Source organism: Lacerta agilis, chromosome 2 (assembly GCF_009819535.1).
Source record: "Lacerta agilis isolate rLacAgi1 chromosome 2, rLacAgi1.pri, whole genome shotgun sequence".
NCBI lineage: Eukaryota > Metazoa > Chordata > Lepidosauria > Squamata > Lacertidae > Lacerta > Lacerta agilis.
The window spans coordinates 37,951,127-37,965,098 of record NC_046313.1 but is presented as its reverse complement, the minus strand read 5'-3'; the positions used below and the strand labels follow the sequence as shown (position 1 = coordinate 37,965,098).

Here is a 13,972-nt window from a genome sequence, read left to right as displayed (position 1 = left end):
TTGCACCATTCCTAGCTTTTTAGTTTAGAGTTGGGGAAGGAAGCACGGTTAGGGTGGGGTAGATACCTGATAGAGGATGCGTATGTATAAGATAAGATGACAGTGTGGGGGATGTGGATTGGGAGATGTTTTCCTCCCTCTCTTGTAAGGCTAGAATTCAGGGCCACCCAATGGAGCTGAATGTTAGAAGACTTAGGATGGACAAAAGGAAGTGTTACTTCACATACAGCAAAATACAAGATGCTGTGATAGGCACCAGCCTAGATGGCTTTAAAAGGGATGAGATGAATGTTGTGTCAGTGGGGAAGCGTATGTTGGGCAGCACTGAGGACTTTTTTTCAGAGGAGGAGGGAAGGGTACTACTTTTTAAAGCAAATGAATGAAATTAAGCCCACTGTTATGAGGACATTAATAAGCAAACCATTCAACAGGCACTTTGAGTACAGGGCTTTAGAAGTGGTTCCTTAAAATCAAGGCAGCTAAGACACAAATGTTTTATTTAGCTATGGAGCTTCTAAACTGACCTTCTGGTAAATAGATTCCAGAGTAGTTTGCAAACACTAAAAAATCAACCAGTAAAATGCAATTAAAATTATAAATCCTACACCAACATTTCTAAAAACCCTCACAAATGAAGCAATAAAACAACCCAAATTTGTGGAGGAAAAGGATATATATGCCCATGGCTGGGAATCTTGAGAGTGAGAGTGACATTGCCTCTTGTGGGTTTCTCATCTGGCCAGTGTGAGAATAAGATACTGGACTAGTCAGGTTCTTTGGTCTGATCCTGCAGGTGTCTTCTTATGCTTCTGAGTAAACTCAGCTGATTGGCACTTCTCAAATGGACTCCTGATCTAAGTTGCAATTTGGCTGTGTTCGAAACCTTCCCCTAGATACCATGGAGCAAAGTATCAGATAAGTTACAGACTCATTTGTGTTTTTTATACCCTCTATTCATCTCTTCCGCATCTCACCAAGGAAGAAGGTGGCAAGAATTCTCTCATCCTCTGACAACACTTCTATAAGCTCAGTCTCCAAAATGAATGCACCTTTGCCTTTGGGTTGCTTTCTTCAGGCCAGGTTCCTCTTGCTGCTTTATTAGCTGCATAATAAGTAGGAATTCAACAGGTGAGGCTTTTGTCATCACCACACCTGGCCTCCTACCCCAAACCATCAGCCTTCTTTTGTCTGTTGCCCTACTTCCAGCTACCACAGCAACTGGCTTAAATCTCTCTTCCCTTTGGCTTTCTTCTAAGGCGACATTGGTGGAAACAACGAATACCGGTAGTCAAGATTTCATCTTCCTCTTTTATTTGTACAGTACTTCCTTTGATTGCGACTTGTAATGACTCACCTGCCATAAAATATGCAAGTGAAGAGCTATTTACATGGATTGAGAGCTATTACGGATTTCTGCTTTTCACCAAAGCCCCACAAGTTTCTTTATTTAATGCCTCAAAAGTATTTAGTCATTAGAATGTAAGAGCCTCACTAAATCAGATCAAATATCTAGTTTGTCCAGCTTCTTGCATCCCACAATGGCACAACAGAAGCCTCCGGGAAGCCCAGCATTTCTACTACCTGAAATGTCTTGGTTACTCAGTCATGTGGCTTTCTGAAGTTGCTTTGCAGACAGATTGGAGTAGGAGAGTGGGTGTCCATTGTCTTTCTTGTTGATAGTAAGCTGTCTGGACTACATGTTCCAGCCTGCTGCCTACCTAGACTTGAACATACAGCATCCTGAATTAAAGATACAGCATAGTATGTCAACTATTAGCATACACACTGTGCTTTCTTTCTTGTTAGGTAAAGGTAAAGGGACCCCTGACCATCAGGTCCAGTCGTGTCCGACTCTGGGGTTGCGTGCTCGTCTCGCTCTATAGGCTGAGGGAGCTGGCGTTTGTCCTCAGACAGCTTCTGGGTCATGTGGCCAGCATGACTAAGTCGCTTCTGGCGAACCAGAGCAGCGCACAGAAACGCCGTTTACCTTCCCGTCGGAGCGGTACCTATTTATCTACTTGCACTTTGATGTGCTTTTGAACTGCTAGGTGGGCAGGAGCTGGGACCGAACAATGGGAGCTCACCCCGTCGCGGGGATTTGAACCACCAACCTTCTAGGCTATGTGGTTTAGACCACAGCACCACCCACGTCCCTTCCTTCTTGTTACAACCACTCTTTCACGGGGCCTTGAGAGCTTGTTTGAATGTGTATGTGTATGTGTTCACTTTGACACTGGGCTGCCTTAAGCAGTGCTTGTTGAAATTCCACCTTCTTGGGTGCACCCTTCCACCAGTTCCACATGAGGTTCTGCCAGATAACTGCTGCACAAAGTCTTGACTTCCATGTGGCTGGGGAAACCCAGACAGATGGATGGGGTATAAATAATAATAAATGATGATGATGATGATGTGGTTCAAGCATATGGATATAGGTGTAGACATTTTCAACCTCAAAATGCTTGTCCCAAATCAAAGGCCCCTGAGTAGAGTTAGAAGTCATGGGATAAGAAGGCTCAGAGATTACTGAGACAAGCTTTTGAGTGACTCTCAGAGCTAACTAAGAGCAGAGTTCAAATGCAGCACAGCAACTTTAAATCTTTCCAGAGGGCTTGGTGCCATTCTGGTGACAAAGCACACCAATGCACATTAACATAGGCCCCTCAAGTAAACAGAAATGCTGACATGCATTTGGATTCCTACGCAAAAGGTGGTGTAGGCCAGGATAGCCCTGGATGCTCTAGTTGCAGAGAGGCAGCAAATTGTAAAGAGGCATTAAATCAGTCTGTTTCTAACTAAATGTCAAAACAATATCCTCCCTATAAATCCAGCTATTTAGTTGTAAAAACCAAACACAGCTGACCATATTAGGGAGAAATGCCACTTTCTGGCCTATGGGTAGTGGATTTTAAAATATTTGACTCTGTGTTTTCATTGAACATCTTTCTCCCGAGCATAGTGTCCTCATTTTTTGGTGCGAATGCAGACTGTCAAATAGTAGGAAGATGTGCCAAACCTCCATAGAGAAACATATTGGCTGTTCCCTGTTAAAGCAGAAACACCGGCAAGCTTATTATTGCATCTTAATTACATACACAAAAGGTAGGAGGCTCAGCCAATGAAAATGACTCATCTCATTAAATGAAGCATCACATAGCGCTCTCAATGTGTGTCATCTCAGATTTGTTTGGACTGCTCTACTTTGCATGGAAAGAACACGGAGCAACGTTTAAATTAAGAAGATATTTGAAGGCTAAAGAGGCAGTCCCCTTTCCTGGAATGAATATAAGCAAGAGCAAAAACGAAGGTATGTATAGCAACTTTTAGAGATTTATTCCAGGCAATTTACAAGCATGGGAATTTAAACTCCTAATATTTGTGAGAGCTAGGCCTGAGTTTATGAAGCAATCAGAGTCTGTAGATCACCTTGCCTTAATGAGTATGCTGTCAGTATCAAACAAAAGGTGCTGGGCAGAACTGGTAGAAGCAAATAAAAAAGTTCATTTCACAAGTATGCAGTTCTCCTATGCACCTGACATCATATTTCTCATACCAACCAGGTAAATATTTGCTTTTGACTTCCGTATCAATCAATATTTATTCATATCTCATATTAGCAGCAAAAATATATCAATGCCTTCAGTTTATCAGGAAACATATAAGGAACCCCAACAATGTATAAAAGAAAGTCAAATTGCTAATAGTTGCATTATCAAGTAGTAATATTTCCTCATGAATAGCCGAGACAAAATTCAATTCCAGTGGTTCTCATCACAACAGGCACTTTATATACTGGGAAAATGAAGAGCTATATTATAATATAGTAGCAAAATAAATGAAGTTACTTGAATAGAAGATCAACACATGTTCCATCAAAGAGATTCAGTTTTTGAATTGCCTCATAATGTATTGATTGGGGGAGGGGAGATGAAGAAATTACACAGCTGCTTTTAGCTATCTGACAGAAAAGGGCAAAATAAGACCAATTTGCTAAAAGCAGAGCTAAGTAAATGCTACTTATAAAACACGAATTTTCATGCCTTGAACATATGAGATCTCAAATTTGACTCTAAGTTCCTCACTGAATGTCTTTTGTGAGAATGTTTGCCGATTATGCTGAATCTTTTGAAGAATCTGCAATGAGTTGTACATAACACACAGAAATCGAAAATTTCTCTCAGCCTACACTCCTGTCAATGCATTTCTCTTTGGAGACATGGCACTGAGGCAATCTGTGAGACTCTATGCAAGTGACAGAAAATTTGAATTCCTGCAAGAAATCACATCCAGTGGAAATAATTGCAAGTCTTCTAAACAACACATTCAGACTTATCAAGTTACAACCACCACCTAGTGCTTGGAAAAAAAGGTTTCTGGAGAAGGCAAACACTGAGAGGTGTTACAGAAGGCAATTTCTATGGTTACAAAGATAAAAAAGCATGTCTTGGTAGAAGGTGATGCAATCAGCACACCATATTATATGTTATTTGACCTGAACTCTAAGAACATTCAACAGAGGTTGCAATTTTGCAATTTGAAATGAAAACCAAACACACACAGCTTACCGGTAGTTTCCAGATACCAGGCAGTTGGAAGAGATGGCAATTAAAAATGTTTCTTTACTTGCAAACCTAACTGAAATAATTATGGGATACCGAGATAAAAACAAAACTGAACTAGACTCCTGTGATCAATGCACAAGAGCAGCATAAATTCACAAGATCAGGTTGCACATTGATACTATAACATATTAGAAGATGGAAGAAAAAAATGGGTGGGTTTACAGTAAAGACAGCCTTAACCTTTTACATAGGAAGGCATTGCTTTGAAAGCATCTTTGCTGCCCTGAAAACATATCCTGGAACAAGCTCTAGAAGAGATGGTTCTACATATTTCCAAGGCATTGAAAAAAAAGCCAGAGACTTATGGTTTGACTGCTGATTGGTTAATACCTGTGCTATCATCAAGAAGATGGAATAGTAAAGCACCCCACAGCATGTTAAACTTTATGGCTGGGTTAGGTCAAAATGTTTGTTGCTCTTATCATGTGGTAAAATTCTTTCCTTCAAAGCTAGTGGCAAAATCCAGCCAAACTTTAGCTTTTTACGTCATGCTGGCTTCACAGAAGAGTTAAACATGTGCTGTGTAGTGCAATTCTTCTATCTATGCAGGTGTGCTCAAGACGTCCCACTGAGTTCGGTGAGGCTTACTTGCAGGAAAATGTGCATATGATTACATCATTATCTTTAAAAAGTAATTCAATAGGTCTTAAAATGCTCAGTTGCAACTGGATCATTCTCTAGGATTTTTGTTACTTAAGCGCATTAATGCACTGAGATGCTTAAAAGTTAGTCTTTAATGCTACTCATTACTAAAGCTATGTAATTAATATTAATACTGCCAGTCATCACTTGCTAACGTAACACTGACATCTAAAAATGCATTTTAAAATGATTTCTACAGCTGCATATAACAATTCAGGATTGAACTCATGCACATTAAAGAACACTGTGTGCAGATGTCATATTTCCATAAAATATCTTCACACACAGCTTATGTGGGGAAACTGACAAATATAATCAGTGGGAAGGAAAGCAAACAACATGATTGAAAAATTGTGTCAGTCCGTCCTTTACTGGAATAACAAAGTATGAGATCAAATCAATCAAAGCTTTTTATTTGGGGAAATACAGAAAACATGGGTTTTTATAATATAAGAAGACCCAGTGAGATTTGCATTTATAGGATCTCTTTGTAATCCTTTTGTAGCTGCAGTATTAATATAACAATATTTTCTTATGGAATATATTTATGAAAATTTGAATAATTACAGTATTTTATGAGAACATTTATTTGACACTTTTATGAAAAAACATTCAGCTCATTAGATATAGGTATGGTTATTTTTGCTTATCTTATTCATTAATTTGTACAATATATATACATAAATATCCTCATATATATTAAGCCCCCTCCCAAAGTAATGCCAAATGTCATCATATACTTACAACCAAGCTACTGGGTTCTATTTTTTTGTCAACCCGAGAAAGAGAACCTGGGCTAGAGTTATGCCAATGAAGGATGGGTCTATGGACAGAGACAGATTTCGTTTTCAATGGCTTCCACTGAGTTCTATGGACAAAGCAAACCAGCAGCATTCTGGGACACAGCTGAGAATGGCAAAACTTTTCCCAAACAGAGAGCAATCAGGGCTTCCACCTCAAACCATGTCCTTGTTTGCACTGGCTTGTGATTATGGCACTAGGACAAATCATTTCACCAAGCAATTTTACCAGAAGACTATGGGTCACAAAAACAGATTTGCTCCAGAGTCAGCTGTTACATAAGCAATCTAGAATGAATAACAAATCTTCTTACTGATGAATGGTAAAACTTGCTTCTCAAAGCACCATATTTTTGTAATACTGTTCTGCCTATCAACCTCTGCTGAAGTGAAAACTTGCTAGGGAAAATTACTACTACATCAAATACTTATTAAATAAAGTTTTATGTAAGGACAGTTTATATTGTTTATTCTTGATACAAGTTGGTATTTACTTACACCACACACTTTTCCATACCCATAACTACCAATATGTAAACATAGGGTGTGGTAAATACTATTTTCTTAGCCAAAGGGCAACAACATTCAGAGCAACATGCCTAGCATTCATGCAAAACACATGAAAAGCAACTTGATAAATTCAGACAATTTAGACAGGACATGGGAGTTTCATGACTTGAACTCCCAACATCTTTTTTTCTTTTCAAAAAGCAGCTGGGCCAAGGGACACCCTTTGCTCATGTGGTGATCCACCAGTTTAATGTTCCTGCTTCATGAAGTTGCTATTAGCTGTGGAAGGGGAACATTTGGGCATAAACCTTTGTCTGTAGATTGCCCTCTCCATGGCTATTACCACCTATAGAAAGATGATTTGGATCAAGGCTGTGGCATGGGGACAAGCTACTGCAGAACAGTAAAACATCCTATTAAAGCTTCCTCCCATCAAAGACAACTTGTTAGTAGCAGCACAGTTTGCACTGGAGAAATGAGAGCAAATTTTCTAATAGCTTGAAATGTGTGACAATTTAAAGTAAAAGGTGGATTTCTCTGTAGTGTGCATTTGAAAGGCCACCTTCCAACTTCCCATGATGCTTCTAACACCCTTCTGAATCATGATTCCCCTATGAAATAAAGATACAGCTCTTCTCAAACACACACGTATAAAGCTTAAAGTGTATATTCTCTCAGGCAAACGTGGGATTTGTAGCCCTCTGCATTGGTTAACTTGTTCCCTTGCCTGAGTAAACTGAATCAGTCAAACTAGATTATGGCAGAGGGCTGGATTCAACTAAACTGTTGTGCTAGAAAGAGCCAACGCAATGAGTCCTGCTAGCACAATGGGGATTTCCCTCCCTCTGTTCCTGCCCATCATTGGCTCTGGGGTGGACTTAGGAGAGGGATGACTGTTCCATCTGGCAAGCAGAAATGCTTATGCTGATGGAACAATTATAATAGCTTGACAATGAATTCCTCTCACAGTGTTTAAGCAAAGCCCTATGAGTACTAAAAAATGATTTTTAATATCCATCACCTAAGGGGGCAAAGCCTTACATCCTAGAAACTTTGCTTCCTCATCCATTGGGTCTAATGATAGGGGGCCAGGAGTTAACTTGTACAACTCAGTATTTCCACATATGCTATTAATGCAGGATAGAAAGTAGATGAGAGATTTGTGAACTGCATGTGCAATCTAACCAATGTAGATTTTATATTCACATTACAGATGTGAGATGTTTAAAAAGAAATGTTTTTACTGTATGGAAGTTCCCAGTCAGGAGATAAGAGATATTCTGAAAGAATATTTTCTTTCAGAATAATACTGACCAAAGGAAGCTGCATACTTTGCCAGCAATAAAATCTACATAGCTACTAGACAATTTTATTCCAGAATCAAGGCCCACTTATTTAAAGTGCTAGTTTCCAAAAAGATGTTGGATCCATAAAAATAAAGAATCAGCATATTTGTTTCTACAGCAGTTTGTGCCCAATTGAGGACAAAATTGAAAGAAGAGACAGCATGTTATCTACTAGGAATTAACTAGTAGTGAAAAAAGATTAAATTGCTATGAATTACAATCTCCTATATGGACAGCTGGGTCTCTAAAGATAACCAATTTTTGTCACTATTGAAGCTGAAAAACTATTAATTTCAGCAGAAACTAGTCAAAGTCCCATTTCTTTGGATCATGAAAACTTAAATCTTAGAAAAGCAAATAAAATGCTACAAGTTTTTGCAATAAATTAATCTTAGGAAAATAAAATCTTTATAAAATCTTTATAATTGCTTTCTTATAAATATGTACATCATAAAATCCCACTGCTAGTAGAACGGCTCCTTACAGATTCCATGTGCATTTCTAATAGCATCACCCTATTCCTCCGAAGTCTGTTCTTTGCCCGACAGACCGATGAAATACAAGACTTTTACCAATTCCTAGAGAAGTTCTCGTCTTTCATAGCTTTCACCAGCCAGTCCCTTTCCTTATCATCATCATCAGAGTCACTCATATCACTAGAATCTGCAGCTAGGAGTCGGGAGTAATTAATTCTTTTTTGACGTGGCAACTTGGATTGGACAATCAAAAACAAGAATAACCAGAGTATTAAAGTAATGGAACATGCCCGATAGAGCACTGCTAGGCCAAAACTGTTCACAACAAACCCTCCTGCAAAACTTCCCAGACTGGCTCCACAGCCACATGAGAGGCCCTGTAGGACAAGGTGGAGAGACCTCTCTGTGCCAGGAGTGGCAATGTCATCTGCCAGCATGTTCACAGCCCACCACAAGGCACCGTTGCTGAAGGCACAGAAGATCTGGATTGGCAGCACAGACCAGGTGTTCCATAGGAAGGAATAGTAGAGCAGCTGTGCTGCAAGGCAGCTTAAACTCAAGGCAACTGTGCCACCAGCTGAGAGAGCCCTTAGTAACTTGCTTTTGAAGATGTAGAGCAGGATTTCGGCAATCAGTCCAATGGCCACTGAGAGACCCATGTATAATTCACTGCTGCCTTGGTCTTGCATTTGCCAGAAAAGAAAATTCTGCACAGTTGACCCAATGGCACCCGTGAGGAAGACGGTTACTGCAGACAGGATGGTTCTGCCATCGCTCCCAATCAGGTTTAAAGCTTTGACTGTTTTGTTTACATGTTCACTTTTTTTGGACACATGAATGGGAAAGAAGACACTGACAGCCAACGTTAAAGTTAGCAACATGGCATAGCCATAAAAATGCACTGCAAAACGTGGGATATTCGTGCTCAAGAAGCAACTCAGCTGATCCACAAATACTGCTACACCACAGACACCCATAGATGCTCCTAAGTAACTCCAAATCCAAAGATTTCCATATTTGTCTGCTGCATCAACGAAATCAAGGTACTCATAGAGGCTGTCCTCAACCATCCATCCAAGAGGTGCAGCCAGGAGCTCCCAAAGAACAACAGCACCTAGCACCATAAGAAAGGCCTGGTGCTCACTGTCCAAGAAGTCAGTGCCTTGTAGTAACCAAGAGCTCATATCCTGTGCTCTTTCCCAGCGACCTGACAAGTTTTTGAATATATATTGTGTCTTTTTAAGAGGTACAGGAGCTGTGTAAAATGAGAAGTTAGCATTTCTTTCTGAAGAGTCGTTTTCCGCAAATTTTTCTTCAATATTCATATCAGCAGGTGGGCTACTAGTTGCCTTCACAGGCCTGTTTACAGTCAGTGTCTCCAACGGTTGTTCTCCTGGGGAAACTTCTTTCCCAGAAGTACCAGATATCACACCATACGGAACATCAGTGAATTGCTGGGAACTTGTATCACCAACGTTGACACCACTATTGATCACAGAAGGGATATTAACAGTGGAATAAATTTTGAATTCTGCATTTGTTACTATTGGCTTTCCAGTAGTAATCAAGTCCTTTGAGATTATTCCAAATGATTCAGTAGATAGTGTTTTGTCATCAGAGGCAGGGTTAACATTCATTGTACTCGGACTGTTCACATTTACATCAGACACCTGGTTTGCTGCCAGTAATTTATGTGAATGCTGGCTCACATTACAATACCTATAGACAATGTCCTTACTCGGTGGTGGGACAAGAGTAAGAAGCAAGCTTGCTCCAACTGAGCACAGTAGCGATCCGCTGATGAGAACTCTTCTCTTATTGTGAGTTTTTGCTAAATAGGAGCACAGTGGAGCCCAAAGAGAAGTGACTAAGTGCTTTAATCCTATTATAATCCCTACTAATGGTGCAGTCAGTCCAAGCTGCCGAAAGTACAAAGTTAAAAATGGAATTGCACAGGCATTTCCTGCACCATAAAGAAAATGGAAGAGGCTAGCAAGAGTTACTGCTTTGTTCACATCCCACTGGTTGTTTGTATTCATGGCTTCAGGTGCAGGCTTGGCTCCCAATTTTGTCCTGCAAATTAATAAAAGAAAAAGAAAGACTTGTGAGTATCGAATAACAAATCAGAAATGCCAACAAGGAACATTTTCACTTATTGTCAGCCACTCTGAAGTTTTGTTGTCAGCATGAGAACATTGTAAGAAAATGAAAACAAAAAGTTCTTTTTCTAGCACTGCAAAAAGTTGTATTGGTAATCAAATAAGAAGTGCAGTTACACATTTTCAAACAAACCCCACAACAATAGCTACTGTGCTTGGTTTCAGCCATAGAAACATTCCATATCAGATGCAGCTTTTAGGAGTTCATGAAAAAAGCAAAATCAATCTGACTTGTACAAATCCTTCTTTACTTGCCAGAACAGATATTAGATTGCAATCTTATGCATGTTTACTATGTTTACCCATTTAACTTAGTGGGATTCATTTCTGAGGAAAGTTTTTTTCTTCTTATTTTTGAATCATTTCTTACACTGATATTCCACTTTTCTTCTATCATGGCACCCAAGGCATGTGGTTCCCAGGCAACAAGCTATACAGGCACTGGCCAGACCAAGACCTGCTTAGCTCCAGCAAACTGGTAGCCTCATGTGTATTCAGATCAAACCTTGGGATTTTTATGTGTGTGCCATTAGAGCCTTTACAAATTACTATGAAAAGCATTTTTTAAAGCTCTACCCTCATACTCAGCCCTATCCAGTGCCAGTTGCATGAAACCCCTTTCCTACATAATGAAAGGACTTTTAAAAGGTTTTTGTAATTTATTAACTTTTTTTTTAATCCAATGGAATTTAAACAACTCACATGCAAAATTCACAAAAGGTCTAGCAAGCCTACTATAAAGCAGATTTTAAATCAAACATAATGGAGAGAGAGTGATGTCTTCGGTACTATGACTTGTGCAACAACCTTCCTGTTCTATCCCATAAAAAAGAACATGCAAATAAGGGATGAATCATACTTTTTCTAGAGACAAAATATTGCAGGTTGAGTGCTGGGAAAATGCTGTATCATCACAATAGCTGTGTTTCCTTAAATAAAGTTCAACAAGTGAGAAAATGTGTGCATTTACTTTGCATTATGAAATAAAATGACCAGAAAGACTCTTATAAGAGTTCTCAAAGTATACAGGTATAGCAGGGCATTGCTGAAGCTCATCTTCATAAAATCACTGATGGTCTACTACAGTGAATTTTGTGAGGATTCACAGGTTCACTGGGCAGGGAACGGCACCAAGTTATTATAGTTAGCAAAAGGAACTGACTGAATGCCAAACACATAAAATAGGTCTCTATGTAAGGGTGTGTGTGGTGTAGTATTTCAAAGAACAGGAAACATTTACTTTGGGTTGCTACCAGATTGCTACCAGTCTCTGTGTTATTTCAGAAGGAGTCCAGGTGGGGTGGCAACGTTTTCACTTCATACTTCAGGTCTATGGGAAAATGTCTAAGACCAGCAGCACTACCGTGCACCCGAGCAGAATGAAATCCAGGATTTTTAACTAGCCTTTAAAGAGAAACGTGAAGGTGTTTCATAGAAGCACGATTCACTGTGTGTCATTTTACTTGGCATGACCGCTCTGCGAACTGAAGCGGCTGTGTAAAATAAACAGGCAAAAACATGCTCTGCTGCTGACCATTAGTTTTCTGCAACCTGTTGTTGTTACTCGACTGTCTATTAAAAGCGATGGAAGTGGTACATGTTTGCCCACAAAGGCATGGCTGCCTGCCATCAAGGCCCTAGATCCCTCCCTCGCTTTTCCACACCGAGAACGTCGGAACAGTTCCTGAGGTGGCGGCCCTCCATCCCCTCACCTGCCACCCACAAGGGCGACTACTTAAAAACAAGCCCTGTGGGTAACGCTCCTCTTGGCCCCCCGTGGCCACTCATTCTCCCCACCCCTGGTTCAGTGGGGCGCAAGCTGCCCCGTGCCAACACTGGCCGACACCCCGCCCACTCCTCCCCATAGCAAGTGGGGCCTGGGGAACTTCCCGCGCCTTCCACCCCTGTCCCCAGCACCTCGCGCGGGTTGCCATGGCAACCGCCGCCAGCGCCCGCCCCTCTTACAATGCGCGTGCGGAGCCTCCCATACCTGAGAGGAGGGCGCGGGGGGCGCGGGGGCGGGGGAAGGCGAGACGCCGCTTCTTCCGTTGTTCCACGAGGACAGCGGCCTCGGCCTGCTGTCAGCGGGAAAGAACTCTCGCGGCGCATGCGCCACAGCGCACCTGTCCTCCGCGAGAGAGAGCGCGAGCGAGCTGCTCAAGCCCCGCCCCTTTCTTCACCTGCTGGCCTTGGCCCTTCCCGGCTTCGCTCGCTCTCTCGCTGCTCTCGATCTCCTCCTCCTCGAGGGCGAAAGTGGGCTCGGCGGGGGCGTCTCAGGGGGCGGGGCAAGCGGTTGCTAGGACACGACGGGTGGCCTTGGAGATGATGATGATGAGGGTGAATTCTTATCCTGTGCGGTTCGCACATTGACATTTCCAAGCTGTCGTGGCGTTGTGGTGCAGCAGGTCCATCATATGTCTGCTTAGAAGTGAGCCCCATTCACTTCAGTGGGACTTACTCCCAAGTAATTGGATATATAATAGGACTTCACCTTTGGAGCCCTCCCTCTGGGCGCCTTCTCTCCCACTCCACGGTTTCTACGTCTAGCCATACCTGTTAGAATAGGTTTTTCTTCTCAAGTTTTGTCCCTTATTCCAATATTCTGTTTCGTGTTATTTATATACACCCCACCCCACCCTTCAGCACACCATGTTCCCCGAGGAGCTAAAATTAAAAAGCCAAAAAAAACAACAACCCCACACTAGAGTCAATCAAATAATTAACCCAATTAAAATGAACAGTACATAAAAGGACGGAGGCAGAGAAAATAACAGTGGGAAAGGTCACAGGGGCTTTTAAACATTGAGAAAAATAAAAGGTCTTCTTGCAGAAAATAGTCTCTTCATCCTCTTTCAAAAGATGGGGACACCCAAATGTAGGATCTGCATCACTGGAACCCATGTTCCTATGGGCCAGAGAACTGTGGGTGAAACAGCACTGCTGGGTGCAAAAAGAAGCTGTGTTTAATCCGGATTGTTTTCCTTCTCTTCAGCTCAGCATGAATTCTAGGGACTTACTGTAAGTCTTTTTGTGGTTTTGCTTCTTGCTTCATTGAGATAACTGCAGCAAATGTTGGTGCTTGGGACAAATCTTTTAAAAGCCAGATTTAGGATCAGCTACCAAGGGAACATAGGTCTTTCTAGCAAAATGGTTCTTGTAATCCCAGGATAAAAGTTCCTAGAGCCCAAATAAATTGGGGATTTATCCACAAACTAAACACAAGTAGCATTTGTTTTTAGTACCTGTTACTACAACTGGCCAAAAAATAAAAAATTAAAATCCTATAAATACCGTTTGGCTGTATTACTTACATTGCATAATAAGATGACTCTTCTTAGCTTTGCCAAAGAAATCTATGCCATCTCCTTTGCAATGGAAGACTTTTCCAGGAAAGATCCATGCTGGATCCCCAAGTGGAGG

The 13,972-nt window shown here is 41.1% G+C and overlaps 1 protein-coding gene across 3 annotated transcripts; it reads right to left on the bottom strand.

Annotated features, from left to right (window-relative positions):
• Positions 1–6,816: 6,816 nt before the first annotated feature.
• MFSD6L (major facilitator superfamily domain containing 6 like) lies at positions 6,817–12,672 on the bottom strand. Of its 3 annotated transcripts, none has more exons than XM_033139566.1 (2): positions 12,543–12,672; positions 6,817–10,466 (listed from the first exon to the last, which is right to left on the bottom strand). In XM_033139566.1, the coding sequence occupies exons 1-2, from the start codon at positions 12,659–12,661 to the stop codon at positions 8,486–8,488; spliced, it is 2,100 nt and encodes a 699-aa protein (XP_032995457.1). In that variant the 5' UTR covers positions 12,662–12,672; the 3' UTR covers positions 6,817–8,485. The 3 variants fall into 3 exon arrangements, with proteins under 3 accessions (XP_032995457.1, XP_032995458.1, XP_032995459.1); XM_033139567.1 differs by lacking the exon at positions 12,543–12,672 and adding an exon at positions 12,470–12,508; XM_033139568.1 differs by lacking the exon at positions 12,543–12,672 and adding an exon at positions 12,087–12,120.
• Positions 12,673–13,972: the final 1,300 nt, after the last annotated feature.